The 20,538-nt window shown below is 30.4% G+C and overlaps 2 protein-coding genes across 5 annotated transcripts in view; one reads left to right on the top strand and one right to left on the bottom strand.

The window, feature by feature from the left end:
- LOC143063099 (rhomboid-related protein 2-like) overlaps positions 1-11,493 on the bottom strand; it is a 33,593-nt gene extending 22,100 nt beyond the window's left edge. Inside the window, exons 1-2 of one of the 4 annotated variants that reach the window (XM_076235058.1) lie at positions 8,275-8,363; positions 6,944-7,020 (exon numbers count right to left, since the gene is read on the bottom strand). In XM_076235058.1, coding sequence (XP_076091173.1) covers positions 6,944-7,020; positions 8,275-8,293 — 96 coding nt within the window. In that variant the 5' untranslated portion in view covers positions 8,294-8,363. Of the gene's footprint in view, positions 1-2,444; positions 3,351-6,547; positions 6,595-6,943; positions 7,021-8,274; positions 8,364-11,303 lie in introns of those variants that run through there. The other 3 variants (XM_076235060.1, XM_076235059.1, XM_076235057.1) reach the window with 3 other exon arrangements.
- Positions 11,494-11,731: 238 nt separating this feature from the next.
- LOC143063098 (myogenesis-regulating glycosidase-like) lies at positions 11,732-20,119 on the top strand. Its single transcript, XM_076235056.1, has 3 exons — positions 11,732-12,117; positions 15,449-16,895; positions 18,191-20,119. Exons 1-3 carry the CDS (start codon positions 11,785-11,787, stop codon positions 18,457-18,459), a joined length of 2,049 nt encoding a protein of 682 aa, XP_076091171.1. The 5' UTR covers positions 11,732-11,784; the 3' UTR covers positions 18,460-20,119.
- The last annotated feature ends 419 nt before the right edge of the window (positions 20,120-20,538 follow it).

The raw sequence follows: 20,538 nt of genomic DNA, 5'->3' as shown, positions 1-20,538 counted from the left end.
TACATGTTAAATGGGAAATAACTCTTTAAAATTGGAGATAATCTATAGTTAGAACATTAGGAAATGAATAATCACACATAAGTAATGAATTTGAGAAACATAAATATGAGATCAGGTAAAATGAGAGATAACTCTTTAACATTGAAGGTATTTTATGATCTTTTGTCAGAACAAGGACTTGTTATTAAAATTACAGGAAACCAGTCAACCAATCATATGCCTTCAACCTTTACGATTTCTTTTACCCTTTGGGTTCTTCTAGTTTCTGCAAGCTATCAACAAAAGTTTCACATAACTCTATTTATTCAGCTTTGAATTCTTACTGTCTTATAGGAAACACATTATTATTACTACATACAATATCATTCATATTTGATCAAGGTATGCATACACATTCCAACATCCCACTAAATGCTTGTCTAATTATGATGAAAAGGGTTTTGGCATGACATTAGGCATATAAAGTCCAATACACCCACCCAGCAAGGGGCTATGCCAAGTATAGAATTTGAAAGCAGATCATATGTTCTTTCCTTTTTGCCAAGTCATCTTATATTTGTACTTTTCAATTTCTCTCATTTGTTGGTCAAAGGTAAGCGTTGAAAATTCCAGATTTTGCAAAATTTTTGAATAATTAATACTACTTTTAACTTTTTAAGTCAAAAATAACATGTATCATCTTTTCAAAATATAAATGACAAATTTTCTTGATTAAAATTGACTTTTTTAGAATTGATGTAAGGATGCTATAGAAAGTCCTTTAGTAAGCATTTCTTTTTTCTAATGTCACTTGATCTATAAGAAATTATTTACATATATGAAACCATTAATTATGAAATAAAATATTTGACAATATCAGGAAAATCATTTCCATCTCTCACAAAACAATCTTCATTTTACATTTCTATAACAATAGTAATCGTGCATCTCAAGTACAATATGTAAACGTCACTGATGTCTTATATCTATGCCATTATCATTTATATTTAAATTCTCATTTTCAATAATGCATTCATAATTTTTGTCCAATGGTCAATTAAAAGAAAAACAATACACAAACTGGAAATTTTATTTTTTGCAACATATATTCTAATCAGTTCATAGAGTATGAATTTGATTTTCAAAGAAATAAATAAGTGTTCTTTAATAATCATGATAATGATCGAACAGGACATTCTAAAAATAGAAATCCTTCCTGTTAACCCGGACAGTTGAAGCATATGCCTGGCCTTAGTTGTCCCATCTGGTACTAAAACCCATACTTTACAGAGGTTAGTTTGATTACAGATGGTATGAATATGCAGTCAGATCCATAAGAGTCACATAAGCTCAGTTAATCCAATGATTCCTGTAGATTGATAATCATTGTGATTGTAATTGAGGATCAATTATAACTCTTTGAGACTGGTCTTTTGGTGGTCTGTTGCAAGGCAGAATTTCCAACCCGAACTGTTTCAAGCTGTCTACATTCTAATAGAAGGTAAGGAGATATGATATGTTTGCCATTGAGACAAACATCCACAGGAGACCAAATGAAGCGGTAAATTCAAGCTGTTTTCAACCTGGTAAACCTATTTTGTAGAACCCATACATCACTATTGAAAAGTGGTTAATTTTTGCAAACTTTAAACTCATCTACAGCATTGATTTATCCTCCATTTCTACATCTGAATATGCCTGAAATATTTGCCACTGGATGTTAAGCAACCAGTAATCAATCAATCAACTTGGTTTACTTGGGCGTTTTTTTAACTGATAAAGAATTTATATTGTCATGATTGTGATAAAAATATCTTCAAGATCCAATTAGACAGTTTCTTTACTGTATCAAATTACAGATACTCCTTTATGTTTAGCCTAGGTAGGAATTTCCTCAAGGAAAGTTTGATAAATCTTTAATCATTATGTCTTATTTAAGAATCAAACTCATTTATTATTCAGTACCAATCTCTCTATACAATAAGATCCCTTAACACGAAGATTTCATAACTCAAAGATTTCAGAAGTTTGTAAGAAGGTCAAATTAACACACATGTGAAAAAAAGTCCTCTTTGAAATTTTTCTTTACCTTTAATACTTAAAATACTTTGTAAATGATGGATAGGTATTTCAGAAAACTGTATATAAAGTAGGATGATAGAGTAGACAATTGTTTTAAACGATTTTGCGCTAAAAAATCATAAGCATCGTGACACAGGAACTCACAAGAAAATTTTAACAGACCTGTTACTTATAAATAATGTTCTGTACATTTCATTTTAAAGAGTTGTAGAAATAATATCTGAACATATCAAACAAAAATTAGTATTCAAAGTTTAATTTTAATTAAACTAATATTTCCTAAAAACTGAGCCTTATACACTGAAACTAGGGACATAATTGCATTTATGAATACATCATGACAATCTTGTTCAATGTATTAAAGAACAGAAAATATAGTATACCTTGTACATATCTAACTCCATTTCTGTAAGGGGCCTAGGTTGATATCTGCTTACATAACGTGTATTTCCATTTGACAGAAGAATATTTCTATCTTTTACAGCATATGGATTTTCTGATATGTAGCGAGGTGAAATGGAGTCCCCATTAGTAATCATGTATGGTGACCTACTCCTTTCTCTGACCACATATTGCGGAGATTGACCGTTACTTATCATATATGGAGATCTACTCCTTTCTCTGACCACATATTGCGGAGATTGACCGTTACTTATCATATATGGTGACCTACTCCTTCCTCTGACCACATATTGCGGAGATTGACCGTTACTTATCATATATGGTGACCTACTCCTTTCTCTGACCACATATTGCGGAGACTGACCATTACTTATCGTATATGGTGACCTACTCCTTTCCCTGACCACATATTGTGGTGATAATTCCTCATTTTGTCTAACAATATATCTTGGTTGTTCCCTTGTAATGTACTGCACTGTTCTTTGCTGAGGTTGTCTGTAAGACCGACCAGAAACACGAATATCTGAACGAGGCTGGCGGTAATTACCTACTTCTGGTTGGAGATATATTTCAGATCTAGATTGGCGATATTCCATAATTTTGATTGAATGTGAGCACTTTTTATATAGAGCTACTAAATACGAAAAATTCTACTTTTGAAATCTTGCACAAAGATATCCCGACTCCATTGAAGAATAACAAAATAAATCTATTCTGACAATCTTCTGGAATGCTGTGTTCTATCTTCTGACACCAAAAAAAATGAAGGTATTGGTTAACAGAAATCAATTCAAGCTTAAAGTGAAATTCACTATTTTGACATTATTTCTCTTATAAATGTTAAGTTCTATATATTTTCACCTATATCAAGTCTTCCGTGAACAATAAATTATTTATAAACATAGAACCCCTTAATCAAATTAAAAATAATATATTCCAATTAATCAATGAGCTGATGGATATAGACCTTGACTGTAAACAATATCTTTTTAGGTCAAAATTTAAATGTTTGTATTGTTAAAATAAAAAACTGACCAATACACTCAGGTAAAATAAAAATCTAGAGTGCCCACGATCAATTTACACCCTGAATATATTTAAATGCATTTTTATTGTAGTTCTTTAGCACTTAACATTTCAGTAGATGAAGATTTTAACATATTTCTTCAAACAAAATTCATTCAAGTGTGGCAATAAAATCCTACCTTATTAGAAAGAAAAGTTCAAAATAAGCGAATTCCACTCTAAGCTTAAATTGTCACGGCAGCCGATCAAACGTGGTCATACAAGAGAAATTCTAAAATGACCGGTAGTCCTACCCTAATGTTGCAAAGTGGTCAAACAGGCATACATGTAATTGTATTATTGACCAGCAAATAAAACCTGTGGTCTCCGAAAGTTTAAATGAACAAATAAAGATTTAAAACACACAAGATTAAATACACAGAGAGAACAATGGGTGGGTACTGAAGCATAACCAATTCATGGTAGACCTGATAATACTGTTAAAATAATTATGTAATTCTAAAAACTGATTGAGAGATATCAATTTTATATTCTTCACTTGCAAATTCTTACAGTTATGTAAGATTATTGTCACCTAATCAGATCAAGGATTTCTCTCTCTATATACAAATCCTTGATTAGAATAAAAGTAAATGCATTGTCATCTCAGGACTTGCCAGTAGTATTACTCCAGTTGTTAATGGACAATGAAGAAATATTCTGATTGGTGGCAACTTTTGTGTATAATTAAATTTCACACATGTTGAATTTAAAAAAAAACATCCAATAGCACATATGTACAGGTATATTGAAAGTAAAAGAATACATTGGTAGGCCAATTTTGCAAATACTGTAGACTGATAGTAGCAATTTAGTTTTATAATGATAGAATACATATACATATATATATGATTGGAAGTTGGCACACTGAACTACCTGAAAGTTTTACCGTTTCCATATATGAAGACAGGTAAAAAAGACAAGACTGTATGTATTGATCTTCAATATCTTATTTATATACAAACTCCTGTATAAATCAAAATAAACTGTCCAGCGAAATGAAAATACAAATATATTAAAGTTCAATATATATGAACATCATTATAAGCTAACATATATAATAACTTGTCAATTCAGTGCAAACACAACACTACAAGCAGTGTAACACTCAATGTTATCATGGTTATAGCAGTTTAAATGTGTTTTTTTTTTTATAAATTTCAGCTTCTATTCAGAACACAGACATGGATTGATCGTAGGAAACACACTGTTGACACACTAAACATTTAAAAGTCCTTGAAAACTTTTTTTATTTCAGTAGGCGTTCTTCTTTTGATCAAATACTGAGAATTCTTTTCATCAATTTAAAACATTCTCAATATACGTATACTATATATAGAAATACAAATTACCATAATGCCAATGAGACAATTATCCACAAGAGTTCAAATGACTGCATTTAAGCAGATATATGACACTGTACTGCCTTCAACAATGAACAAACCCATACATTTAAGTCAGCATGGTCAAAATGTAAAACAATTTAAACACAAAAAGAAGGATGACAAGAAACATTTATGACAGACGACAACCTTCTACTGCATTCACATTAAAGCTATAAACATCAAGGTGTATATGTTGAGAAGAAGATGGGTAATGGGTTAATGGACGTCCATATGACCAATTGTATTGTTAAGTCTCATATCAATTATCCAGTTGATGTTATAAATAATTGCTTCACATTAAAAAAAAAAATGTCATGACTGGAAGCACAATCTATAAATTTTAATTCTTTTCTAGAACTCTCAAAACAGTAAATAATCTTACAGATACATGTATGTAAGGGATCATGATGATAATGAACATGAATATTATACATATATATATATATGCTGTAATCCAAATCCTTGTACATATACTTCTAAATAAAATAAATGTGTGAACATGCAAAGATGTACCTACCATAGGCGGATTGTTGGGGGGGATTTGGTTGCTTATATAGGAAATAACTGAAGCATGCATGGAGATCCCCCCCCCCCTTTATGAAAAGTTCATGACCGACCACTGCCTACATGTAAAAGATCAGATAAACTGTAAAAAAAATCTGTTAGGTAATATATATATAGCCACTTATAATTAGTTTACATATATTTGTACTTATTAATACCTAGAAAACAAAGAATTGACCTAATAATGAAACTTATTAAGAACAATACAATGATTAAATCATGATAATTAGGTCAAGGTAAGATGTGACACATCTAGTAGACATCTTACAACAGTTCAATTGATGAATCAAGTTAACATAATATTTAGACATGTATTTTTAATCAAAAGTTCACTTAATCAGTGTATTGATTTATATAGGCGACAGAATCATCAAAATGTGAAACTGTCATTTAAATCAGATGAAAACTTCATACAGAATGCATGAAATATTTGCCATTGAATTGTCGACATTGAACAAACAACCAATGACATAGATGTACATGGCATCAACTATAATACAAACAAGTGATGGTCTAGCTGACATATCTACAATTTAAAACCTAGATATATCTAAAACACACTATTTAGCTTCCAGTTAAATTCTTAAGTGATGGTAGAGACAATTACATTGTAGGACATTATCACTAGGATTGGCTGAACCAGAGGAGATCTTTCATGAACAATGACTACACCAGTGATAATATAACTAATTCTTGTTTTTTGTAAATGAAATGTCAGCCAAAGAAATTGATAAAAGTAGAAGAAAAGAAGATTTGTTACTTAATTAAGCCAATATGGCTCACCAAACAGGATCATAATTTCATTTTAAGGGTCTATTGTCGTTGGTTTACGTCTGTTAACTAAAACTTTATATTACATGAATTATTTTGAAAAATATACCCAAAAAAATCATCAAATAAAATATTACTGATTCATTATTTTCACAATTTCCTATCATTATTAGACACGTTTTGTGTTAACTGTACAAATTCTAAAATATAATCATGTGTGGTGAACCTTTATCCAAAACATTCAAATTAATTGTAAGCTCTTTGATAATACTACTACATGTATTAAATCATATTCTCACCCTCTCCAAGAAACCAACTGTATCAGTTTTCTCAAAATCATATTTGGCTGTATAAAAAATAAATTGATTTGTATTTTATCATTCTTTAGGCAGGGGGAAATATTTAGGTTTCATGATGATATCAGTGTTGAATTCATGGTACTTTCATTTTCAGTTTTGACATTCTCTTTATTGATCTCTCATATCAAATATCATGTAAAATTAGACATTATTGCGACTAGAACAAAAGAGTTATCTTTTTTTAAAACGTTTCTACGAACAAGGAAAAACATCTTCCGCTGTTTTATTTCTTGATGTTTTTTTCAATGGTTTGACCAGAAACCCAACACAGATATCAACATTTGATGAACACAGCATGCAATGTCACAAAATGTTTAAACTGTCACACTGTATTACCAATAAATATGTAAACCCAGTAGCATTCCATTCTAATGGCTTTAGTTTTCCTAAGTTTGATTTCTTTTTAGTTTCATCTGTAAAAACATGAAAATGTTTAAGTAATTAATCATTTGACAGTAAGTGTGGACATTGGAATGGTCAATTTCAACTTTAATAAGTTAAAAACTAAAGTAGGAAAATGGGTGTTATGGGGCAAATCATTTTACGCTATATTGTTGGTAAAAAACATGAGTCCAAGTATCTGACAAAAATCTTGCCTATATAGAATATACATCCTTAATCTAAAATTAAACCAATTAAATTATCATGAGAAAAAATATCAGTATTTTTTTCAAGAGGTTTTTATTTTTGTTTGCTCCATTTAAAAAGTTTGAACATTAGAATATTTCACCTACAATCATTAAGGGAAAAAATTGCCCATGAAATATAGCTTGGAAACATGTGAAATATATGACACTCGTTCAGATATGAAAATTTTGAAAACATTTATTTTGACTGAAATATCAGCAAGCATTTTAATTTATATATATGTACATGTATGTACATATTTACATTGAATAAAGTTTTTTTTAATGTTAAGAACAAACTACAAAGGCATGTTTTTTGTAATAATCTAATTTGGTTTGAATGTGTATCCATTGTTTTTCTTCCCAAAAACATATGAAAAAGGGACTTCAAATAGCTTCAAAATGTTCTAACATGTTTAACCTGCAATTTCGCTAAGGAAAATAATATAGTTGCATTTTCCAACAATTCAAGTATAAATGTGGGTTCAAATTAAATGAACTGTATCAAGGGAATTATAAAAAGATTGTAATTTAGTAGAGCAAAAGAGACCAACTAGCAAAATAAGAGGGTTATTTTTAAATCTCCTAGTGTTTATCTTATATTCTTATAGGACATGGCTATAAGTATGTTAAGATATATAGCCAGATACATACTAATATATATATATATACATTGTATGTCTCTGATATAGTTTATATTGTTTCTATATGATGTCAATTAACAATGGATGGAAATTATTTTAACTCTTCTTTAGGACAAATAATAAATATGCCTAAAGATTTTCCCTACCAATAAATTTGTAAAAATAATAGCTTCAAGGCAGGTAAACCATATGTTATAAATATGTCAATCTGGGTCATGTTGTAAAAATAATGTCAAAGCAATTATAAAAATATTGTTACACCATTAATAAAAGATCCAAAAGAATTTGAAGTATATTTCAGTAATAATATTGACAATGTTAACTCCTTCTTGCCAATTTTAAGAACAACATAAAATGGCACAAAAGAGGGACAAAACTGACCATTACTTTTACTTACATGGTGAAATAGTGGTCATCGTGGCCAGTAGTCCATCAATTTTTAATGATACAAAATAAAAAATATGTCCAGGTAAAAAACTACTTGTTTCCTAGGTGTAATACACAGAGGTGAAAATAAAGGGGACCCTTGATTAAACTGATATGAAATCTCAATAGGTGTATTGTTTTTATGATTAACTATCAATAACTTTCATCTATACAGTATTTCTTTTAGTTATGAAAAGAAAATATTGTTTGATCTTTATTCTTTCATTAAAATAATAAAAACAAAATGTGTAAGAATTTTATACTCATATAAATTACAACCCCAATAGAACCTCATATGAAATTAATGAATTTTAATGCATTAATCCTTATTAACAGTTTGACTATATTATGTTTATAACACTCACTTTAAACAATGCTGTTCAAATCCATATCAAACTTAAATAAATTAGTTGAACTGTTAAAAATATATATCTATAAAACATTTAAAGTAAATGGTGAAAATATGATTTTAAAGCCTTTTCTCCTTGATTAAAAAAATCAAAATTTAACAAGCATTTTCATATCCCCTCAAAATATGTTTGGTAGACAAGAATAAGTGTTGATATTAACTCTTTCCTGCTTGCACTGTAAACATTTCCATGTTCATTGCAGCCTCAGTGAACCATGAATTCTGAGGCATAAACCTTCTTCAAACTTTTATTCAGCTGATGAGATCAAACAATTGTTATTATATAATCGAATTGCATTTCAATCCATAAATAATGCATCTTTTAAATTTATTTTTGTTATACAAAATTTCAATTGCTATGATAAGGGAAATAACTCTAGAACTTATTGTCCACTGATTTACAAGTTCCTTACAACAAAGAACATGGACATCATATGGGATGTAAATATGAATGAACTTTCTGACACACCAAATCAGCCTTCTAAAGTTTTCTTTCATTCTTTTTTAATTGATACTTTAATTCTTGTCCAATATTTTCCTGTATGACTCATAAAAGGGCAATACAACTGATCACATAATTAAATAAAAAATAATTTGCCTCATTGACAATTTCTTCCTTAATTTACAAATATATACACGAAAAATTTCTCAACATAACAACTATTAACCTTTCCAATAGAATCAATTTTCTACTAGATTCCTACCAATCCAGTTTTAGTCATTCATGCATTTTATGTTAATAATAAACACTCCCTTTTCTATAAGTGTATTCAATGAAAGATTGTTGTAGGTGTAGAGTCTGATATTTAACAAAAAGTTATAAGATGATAAACTGTTATACACATTTTTGTAGAAGTTAACATACACCAATTAAACCCTATGTCATAGGTCAAACCAGTATCCAAGCAAAACCATTTTTTCTCAGATGTTTTAGGAATATGACAGTTGTTATCCATTCGTTTGATGTGTTTGAGCTTTTGATTTTGCCATATAATTGAGACTTTCCGTTTTGAATTTTCCTCAGAGTTCAGTATTTTTGTGGTTTTACTTTTTAAATATTTGATGCGGAATTGTTTTTGAATAGACAACTTTGAGATGGATGCATTTCAGTCAAAAACTCTGGTTTAATTAAACATCATGCATGCATTTAAGGGCGTCGTCACTTCAGTTACTCTGTTGAAGAAATTGGTTGGAAAACTATGATGCTGCAGCTATATATTGCACCAATAATTCAGCAAATCAAATTCTCATAATTGACAGTCAGCACTAATAAGTACCTACCAAACAAACATTATTTCTAGTTTATCCTGTAAAATAATTATCTCTAAGACGCTTGACAAATGTTAGTAGTGCAGGGATACAGGGGATCCCCTCTATCTGGTAAATGTCTTCATAAAGGTGCGCATAATTGAAGAGTTTTTTCTGATGACAGACAAATTCGAAAGTGGTCTATTGAATAGATTTTTAATATTTTCAAATGATAAATGGACTCTTTAAATAAAGTTTCAGTGACAAATTGTGTAACTTCTTACATTGATAACTTTAGTAAGGACATATTTATTTACTATTGGTCTTTTATTGATTATAAAACTAACAAAATTAACAAAAGAACATTTACAAGTTTTTGTTTTGAAGAATTCTTTATTACAGGCTTTATTCATTTAGGAAAACTGAAATGCATCAAAATCTTGTCAGTGATGTTATGCATCATGTGCATAAATTTCAGTTCTAAAAACTAATTTAAATGAAAGTAATTTTTTTATAATCTTTTGATATCAACATGAAGCAACACAAGATAAATAATACACAAAATAAAACCAAAGTGCAGGAAGCCAAAACAAATTTGGCTTCCTGCACAAAGAATGAATACAAGCATTGAGCTGTCAATTGACTTCAAACGGTTTTTTTTCTGTATTTATTTTGCATCTGACCATTGTTGAACCATAAATGCATGAGGATTGTAATGGGGGTACCTTCTTGAAATACATAACAGTAAAAAGGATACAGTATTTTTTTGGTGCATGATGACAAAATGTACACTTTCTTTTAGAGGATAAAAAAATCTACTGATCTTAATTAATTCACGAATCAAGTTAAATTTTTTCAAAATTTAAGGTAAAAATATTTTAAGAACTCTGACGAAACATGATAAGATTTTAACCAATTTGACAATGACAGTAGCAGTTTGACCCCTGATGGTAAAGGGCATTTCTACCCTCATGTATAACTTATTAACTTTTACATCTATAACTATGGTAGAACTGAGGAGTTAATGCCTTTAATAAGTCAAGTAAACAACTTGATTGACAGGTCTTCTTCTTATGGTATCCAGTTATGATGATAACTAACTCTAAGATTGTGTCAAGGGAAATAACTCTTGCTAAAAAAATTGTGACAAGTGGAATATATATGTCTATAAATAAGTGCTTCTAAACATAATTAAGTTAATTGAAGTGTTATACTGCATATTTGAAGGGACATTAGTAAATTCAAACCCTGCTGAATAAATGCGCTGATGCACTAATACCTTTGGTCAAGGATTTATATAGTATACAAATCCTTGATTGTATGATTGTAATTTTAAAGTTTACCTGTTCGATCAATCTTCGGTTTGAACGGAGCTCAACATCCTCAAAAGTTGGACTGTCACGTCGGACAAGCCGAGCATTTCCCCAGCGACCCATAGTTTTTAAACTCTTTCACAGCAGCACAAGTGCACCCACTTGTATTCCCGCTTGACGTTTGAGCGTAACGAGGTATGGTTCCTCTTATGTTTTTTAACTGTCACGTGACTAAACTGTTATTTTTAGATTACCGTAATTACCCATTTTATTTTTAAGAAACTGTTAATTCATATTGTTCGTAAACACACTCATTATTAGACAGAATAAATTAAACGAATATGTTATGATTATATAATGGTAAGAAAAACAAATAAATTTACATTCTTGAAATGCATATTTTGGAAAAGGTAAATATGTTTTCTTTTTTCTTTGGTTTTTAACTAGACCTAAAACCCGGAAGCTTACATGTGTTGTTTATAGAAAATGGTTGCCTCCAGTAAAAATAAAAATGCGTTTCTCACGAAATAGAAAAATTAAGTTATTTAAGATCTTAGGAATTTTAACAACTGCCTTGATAGTAATTCTATACATTCTAGCTGCATTGAAACCTAAAGTAACACCATTATATGCCAACGGTGTTGTTGAAGCGAACATAGGGGATGTCAGGTTTGACTTCTCTACAGGAGTGTTTACATTCACCAATAAAGAACAAAATGTGTATTTAAAGGGATTCGTGTCCGAAACTCTGAGATCAACATCAGCTTTATCATGTAAACCAAAGAGTAAAGCATCAGATAAGAACTATTTGTGCTTGGTTTGGATAAGATATGCAAAGTTAGAGGTAAGAAAACCACAAGACACATGTTAAAAAACTAACTGTAACAGGTTTGCCTCCTGGACAATTCTGCCATGAACCTGTTCTGCCTTATGTTGTTTCTGTCTAACTTTTTATACATATCCTATCAACGTTTTGAATAATGAAATAAGAGGTAAGTAAACAAGACTTTCTAAATAAACAAATGATAAAGATTTATAAGTAAATTACAGGTTTACACGAATGACCAAATAACACTGTTATTATCCGAACAACACTTGTAATGACCGAATAACACTTGTGAAATTTTAATATTATCTCATATTGGTGACTTTTAAACATTGATTATTAAATAATAGTATATTATCAATGTATTTTATATCTAATTAATGATTTACAGAAAGCAAATAAGTTCATAAAAAAACTTTTTAAATTTAGTGTGTACATAAGGTACATCCAATATGGTGACCACTGAAATCACGGTATCAGGTCTGTTCGCGCCCAATATACTTTCGCACCCTACACGTTCGCACCTTGCACGTTCGCACCCAAGGTCTGTTCGCACTCTACACTAGACTTGCTACAATTCCCTTTCTAATATTTCTCTCTTACTAATTTATATGTTTACTGATAAGTGCCAGCCTACTGATTGCCCTTCCTTCTGCAGATGTCAGTATAATTGTAATCTCCTAGTTATATATAGCAGTAAAATTATTAAGGGGCAAAATTGAAAAAATAATAATAATTAGGAAGGGACATGTAGCAAGTCTAACTCTACACGTTCGCGCCCAATTTTAATTCAAATTCCAGTTGAATAATTGAAAAATCATGATTGTTGTTTTAAATTGCTTTGGTGTAAATGCTGAATGTATTTATAGCTTGGTATGAGTAAAACATTGAAGATTTTAAATGAAAAACACAAAAGATAATTGTTTTTAACAGCTTGTTGGTCCCTTTGATCTGAAACAATGTAACAAAAAAAATAGCAATACACGAATTATAACCAAAACATGATAAAATTTATTCAAAACATAAAAATAAAAAAAACGTAGTAAGAATCTCACTTTATTTTGAAACAAGTCAGTGAAACAAAGTTATAACAATACACTAACCAAAACATGATTAAGAGTTATGTTCAACACAAAATAAAACCTGTGACAGAATCCCACTCATGACTTTATTTAGAAAGGATTATTTTTTTTTAACAATACACTTTCCGAAACATGATTAAGATTTATTCAACACAAACAAAAATGCTGTACAATGCTATACCAAGCTATAAATACATTCACTTTATTCTGAGACAATGACAACAATTATACTTATAAGAATACACTTGCCAAAACTTGATTACAAAGTTATTAAACACAAAACCAATTAAAATTGGGCGCGAACATGTAGGGTGCGAACACGACTTTTGGTGCGAACATGTAGGGTGTGAAAGTGAAAGGGGCTAACATGAGTGGGTGCGAACATGAATGGGCGCGAACGGACCCGGATTCGGAAATCACTATGGCCGCCATGTTCGATATACACACTATAAAATTAAAAATGGTTTTTATGAACTTTTCTGCTTTTGTAAATCATTTTAAAGAACTTTATAAAATACATTGATAATATATTTTTATTTTATAATCAATGTTTAAAAGTTACCAATATGTGCTAATATTAAAATTTCAAGTGTTATTTGGTCATTACAAGTGTTATTCGGATATTAAAAGTGTTATTCGGTCATTTGAGATACCGGTAAACTACATGTATGACCAAGGACATATATAACTACAAATGGACTAATATACTAATATAACAGTCAACATTTCAGGGCCTTTTATAGATGACTATGTAGCAGAATGGTGACCTACATCATGTACATTGTATACATGTAGATGTTACCTTTTTTTCTCATTTCAATTTGGTCTCTTGCAGGGAGTTGACTCATTGACAATTTAATATTTTTTATAACGTCATGACCAATTGCAACTTTTAGAATAATAAATGATTTTTTTGGATAAAACAGGATGACTATAAAAGTGTAATAAACAAAATCATTTTTAATATAAAATAAATGTATGACTGTTGACATGTATGACTAAAACTACTTTTATTGCATGGCTGAAGTGGTTCATGGCTGTAATAACAAAGGTTGAACTGGCTTCATGGTTGAAACATTTCATGTACAGAATGGGCCTAAGTCAGGAAAAGTGGGGTACATGTATTCCCCGTTTTACAGGCCTAGGAATTCGAACACCCCAGTTTTCTGGTGTTAAAAAAAAACAGTTCACAGGGACTTCCTTTATTTTCCTCTTTGTATTTTAATTTATTGCATGAAATTTACAAAAGGGCACATTTTTTTCTACATTGATCAGTAGTTTTTGAAAATACTTAAAGTAAACAAAACAGGAATAAGTTTTCAGGGAACACCCCATTTTTTGGGTGTTAAAAAAAACAGTTCATAGGGACATCCTTTTCTATTTTAATTTGGTGCATGAAATTTACAAAAAGGATTTTTTTTACTGCATCAGTAGTTTTAGAAGATATATACTTAATTTAAAGTATTTTATATTAGGAACAACAAAACATGACTATAAGCTTAAGTGAAACCTTGTTTTTATTCTAAAATTCAAAAACATACAAATTATTAAATCTTTTGTTTAGGAATCAATTAACCAAGCTGCATGCTCCAGGTGCAGCTGAAATAACTGAATTAGTTTTGTTCTATTAAAAATTTCTATTTAATTATATTTGTTTCGGGACCATATTAGTAAAACAAAATTACTTGTATTTATAAGTAATTTTTTTTTAAGAATGATTAAGGGGAGATAATTCACACCTAAAAAATGAAATAAAAAACTCACCAAATAAATTTTACCAGAATTTATTACTTACCATGCTTACACCTTCAAGAAAATACACCATGTAGAAATGACTTGTATAAGTATTTTCTGACTGAATTGATCAGATTTTTTGAGTTGGTAATCTTTCTTGTCCCATCCATGAATAACCAAAAAAATTGATTAATCACGCAAAAATGCCAAATGATACATGTAAGCTGAAAAGATTTTTAAAGTCTTAAACCTGCATGCCACCAATGTCATTCTTTTAATCTACACTGGCATGACTGGAAAATTTAATGGCAATGCTTAACAAATATTAAGCATTTATAATTATAATTAGTCATGTCAGCTATATAGTACAGTGTAATTCAACTTTTGTTGAAAATGCTCAATGCCATGCATTTTCTAGTATTCAAGGATAGTTGGTATATACATGTATAATGTCCAATTTGTTGCTCATGGCTCTCAAAAGCAACATTTTCTCAGTGGTTATGATACTTAATCTGTTGATCTTATATTTACAGGTGATTCGACACCAACATGATAGCTGCCACGATGTCTATTGGACATCAACAAGTCGTGACTTCACTCCACATGATTGCTTCACCCTACGTGGACCACACCACTGGTTTGGAGGTTCTTTATTGTCCAGTCAGTACATGCCACTGCAGTATGCTGAAGTTCCTATGCAGCCATATATCACAAATGATATTTTATTTAAGTCAAAAGTTGAAAAAGATCGTACCAATGTTTTTGGTAATGTTGTGGAGAGATTTTGGATAAATTCCAATGGAGTTGGTATTGTAGTTGACAGTAGCGTTCCACTGCATGTTAGTCTGAATGAATCAGGAAGTAGTCTTTTATGTTTCAAGGGAGATTACAACGAATCACCTTTCCCCAATCCAAACAATGAACCTCCGTTTTTGAAATATACAATTTGTAAAGAAGATAATGTGAAAAAGATGAGAGATTTTTTTCAGAGAACTCACTTTGAAAAACCGCAAGGAATTCCAGATTTGTCTGTTATGCAGAAAGTAACATGGTCTACAAAAGCAAAGTATAAATCTGAATTGAATCAGAATGTAGTTTTAAAGTATTCATCAAACATTTCAAAAATTGATAATAGGAAAACAAATTTTGAAATATATGAACCTTATTCATCTGCATATGGAAATTTTGATTTTAGATCAGATTTTTTCAGTAACTCAGCTCAAATGGTTGGTATCTTAAAACAGACCCATTCTGATGTCAGTGCTGTTTTAACACCATTTGTGTCTGTAGACAACAACACTAGAAATTTTGCACAGAATTCAGCATTATTTATTCATGACAAGGGAGGGAAAGCACCTACACTGACTGGATGGTATGGTGGGTTAGTTGGAATTCTGGATTTTTCAAATCCCAAAACACAAGAATGGTATAAACAAAAACTAGAAGATATGAAAAGTAACTTCAATCTCAAAAATTTTACGTTCCATGGTTGTGAAACAAATTTTATTCCGTCAAGTCATAAGTCACATCAGTTCTTAAAAAATCCATGTACATTTATTCAAACTTTTGTATCAAATGTGATCAAATATGGCTGCCAGGTGACATGTGGTCACAAAACACAAAAATTCCCAGTCTATATACATCTAAGTAGCAGAGACTCTACTTGGAGCCATTATAATGGGCTCAATAGCATCATTCCTGCTGTTTTGACTCTTGGTATCCTAGGTTACCCCTATGTTATTCCAGATGTAATAGGAGGAAATGGATTCAAGGGGGATAATTTTAATGAGACTTTATTACCTGATAGAGAACTGTACATACGCTGGTTACAAGTGGCTACATATTTACCTGTAATGAAGTTTTCCATTCCACCGTGGGATTATGATGAAGAAATGGTCACATTAACTAAAACAATGTTAGAGAAGAGAGAATCTATTTTACCTTTACTTGAAAAGGCAGCAAGAGAGGCAGAACACTATGGTAAAAATCTACTCTCCTTTATTTTACTAATTTAAGCAGTTTCTCCATAGTGTTTTCTTTAGAATTTTATGAAGGATGGGGGTTGAAGTGTTGATGTTTGTAATGAAATTTACCACTTACATAATACAAATAACGCATATGATGATACATTGTATGTACTTACTGAGAGTAATAGAACATTTTCATTAGGCTTATGGGTAAAACAATGCAGTTATTTGTTTCTGGTTTGCTGCCTCAGCTAATGCCTATAGAGATAATGATGCAACTTCTACAATCACAAAAGTTTTAAAAGAATGAAGATAGGTAATAGATATAGGAAGATATGGTATGAGTGCCAATGAGACAAGTCCAAGTAACAATTTATAAATTTTAAAAGTAAAAGCATGAATTTCATGGAATAAGTTGTCTTGCAAAAAAATATATTTTAATATTATAAGTACATACATTTTGCAGCATCAGCATATTAATTGAACCAATGATATATCATCTGATAACAATATAGATTCTTCACAGTATACATTATACAGTCAATAACAAATGATATGAAGGTACATGCATCCCAGGGAATTGCGATGATACACATGTATATAAATCTGGATTGTTTTTGGATATATAAAAACAATGACAAATGTTTTATAGAACAGTTTATGAAATAGTTTTGTTAAATATGTACATACAAGCTAATTATGTGTCAAATCATTTGTTGATTGTTGACTGTAGGGGATTTAATATAATCTATTAGACATGTTAGATAAGAAATAAAGTGAAACGTAATCAAATGGTACAGATCTAGAACATACATGTATAGAACTTTATACTTGTAATTGCAATACCCATGTTTATATAGGGTTAATCAGGCTAATATATTCAGTTTTGTGACACTCTTTATTTAAATATTTGTCTCATCTATTCATGTACAACCACATCACATTCTTTGCTTTGATCAGTTAAATGTATTATCATGATTATAACAAAAATATCACAAATTCACATTCATCATGTTCATTGTAAAATTTTAGTGTTGGTAATTAATTGAACTTTTGGACTCATGTCAGAATTATTATAATATCTATTATAATAATTTTTTTGTATTTTACTTATCATGCTTATGGGAAAAATCACTGAGTTTTTGTACAGAATTGCTGATAAAATCAAATTAGAAATATAAACTACATTTTGTAAATATTCATCAAAAAATCATAATCAAATACGAAACACTGTCATGGCTAAATATATGGTATGTGCTTTCACTGGTACAACCAATAATTATATATATTTTATTTCTTATATTAAAGGTGCTCCCATTATTAGGCCATTATGGTGGGTATCACCAACAGACCAAGATGCACTAGCAGTAGGTAACCAGTTCTTGGTAGGAGAAACATTACTTGTGGCACCAGTTCTGATGCCAGGGACAACAGAGATTGATATTTATTTACCAGAAGGAACTTGGCATGATGAAATCAATGATAAAGATTGGGATGGAAGACAATGGCTGAAATCTTACAAGGTTGAACTGCATCAGATAGCTACATTTACACAGGCTAGAACTATTGGTACATAGCAGAATATATATTGTTTGATTTATTGTTAATTTGTCTATTTTACCTATTTATCATGGTGCTAAAAACTACAAAAACCAATATATCTGCATACTCAGATTTGATAACTTGTTTTTACATCATATTAGACATGCTTATAATGTTACATCAATTTGACTGGACATCAAATTCTTAGACTCTTTATATGGGGGGGGGGACAAAATTACAAATCAAATTCATGACTCCTGTGATTATCTATTTACAAATACTCTTGTTTTAAGTAGGCCATTTGGTTAACACAAAAATGTGCCAACTAGAAGTTTTAAAAGCAGATGTGGAAAGAAGGATAGTCATACCCATATCTTTGTCAGTGTTAAATTTTCTAGCCCTTATATTATTTTCTGTCCAAATCAGTTGATTTCTGGGCTGATATTAGATAAAGTTATAAAAGTATGAAAGCCAGATAAAGGACATGCTGGAGACATAGAGATTAATACATGGCCTTTTCCATATCAGCCTGGGTATCATGCTGAGACCCCCATATCAGCCCGAGACGGAGTCGAGGTGCTGATATGGGTCGAGGGATGATACCCAGGTTGATATAGAAAAGGCCATGTATTAATCGCTTTATCATATACTTCCGACAATAGTTTTATGTAAGGCAAATAAACTAATGCAATAACTAAAACAGTCAAACACTTTATAAAGAAAATTAAAATTATGAATTAAATATACTATAGTTGTCCAACAACAGCATCATTAACTCCTTATATATTTATGGTAGCATTTCCTATAGAGGCATTTTGAAACATTGAAAATTTGGAAGAGTTTTACGTTCATTACTACTCCATGCCATGTTTGTTGTACTATAAAATGATTCATAATTGTCAATGGCATTTGTTAGCAAGTATTAAACTATCCCCACAAAAGTTCCCGTAAATTTTGACGTCATAAAAAACATCTGACGTCACAATGGAAAAGTAAACAACCGATACCGGAAACACCGGAAGTAACTTGCACGAGAGGCACTATTATGGGTTTTGTGCAGGAGATGCACCTGATATGGGTTATCAGCCCGGGTGGGAAATTATGGCTTGTGTACTTCTGCTCATTACACATATGCAAAAGCTATCATATCAAAGTATATGATAAAGTAAAATAATACATATCTACATGTACTTTTAATTTGTATTGTTAAAATCATATCCTCTTAGATTTTTCAGAAATTTAGAAATTAATTGATACTCAACTATATAAAATCCTTTCCAGGATACATGAAAATTGTTGTCTTACTTATCCTAAATAATAATACCCCGTACTGCTGAGAGAAAAGAAAAAAGGCAAAAAAATGGAATTTTGAACTTTACTGGCTTTGGGCATTATACATTTTTGTGTAAATCAGTAGGCATGACAGAGTAAAACACTGTCATATATAAAAAGTCAAAATACTTCTGTGATAGACTGAATGTATCTTGTATGTTGGATCAGATTAATTTTTGATTTGGAAGTATTTTTTTATGCATAATTTGTTATGGTGTAATACCACCAAATTGATATATAAGAAGATGTGGCATGAGTGCCAAGAAGACAACTTGTTTTTTAATTTTAGTCCATTTATATGTTTTGGAGTTTAGTATAATGTCCATTTGCACTGAACTAGTACACACTTTTATTTAGGGGCCAGCTGAGGTCCACCTTATGGTGCATTGAAGACCCATTGGTGGCTATTGTTTATTATCTGCTCTTTGCTTGGGTTATCTCTTTGACATATTCTCCATTTGCATTCTAAATTTTAAATTTAAAAAACTTGAAATCAAGCCTTTTCAAAAAATTATTATGAGTTTAGGATTATTTTTTAAGTCAAACTCTTTTTTCAAGGAAAGCAGAAATATTGTCTACAAACTAAACAAACCACAAAGGTGCCATACCCAAGGTAATATTATAAACCACATTCTAGAGGTTCTTTTTTCTAGACGTTATATAAACTTTATGATGAATGATTCATTCAGATAAATATATATTACAGCATATGACTGAATTGATTGTTTATGTAAATATTTAGTTTCTGTATTTTGAAGTATGTTGCAATTTTGATACTTTTA

The sequence above is a fragment of the Mytilus galloprovincialis genome, chromosome 2 (genome assembly GCF_965363235.1).
Source record: "Mytilus galloprovincialis chromosome 2, xbMytGall1.hap1.1, whole genome shotgun sequence".
NCBI lineage: Eukaryota > Metazoa > Mollusca > Bivalvia > Mytilida > Mytilidae > Mytilus > Mytilus galloprovincialis.
The sequence above is the reverse complement of the archived record's forward strand: the minus strand, read 5'-3'. Positions and strand labels throughout refer to the sequence as shown.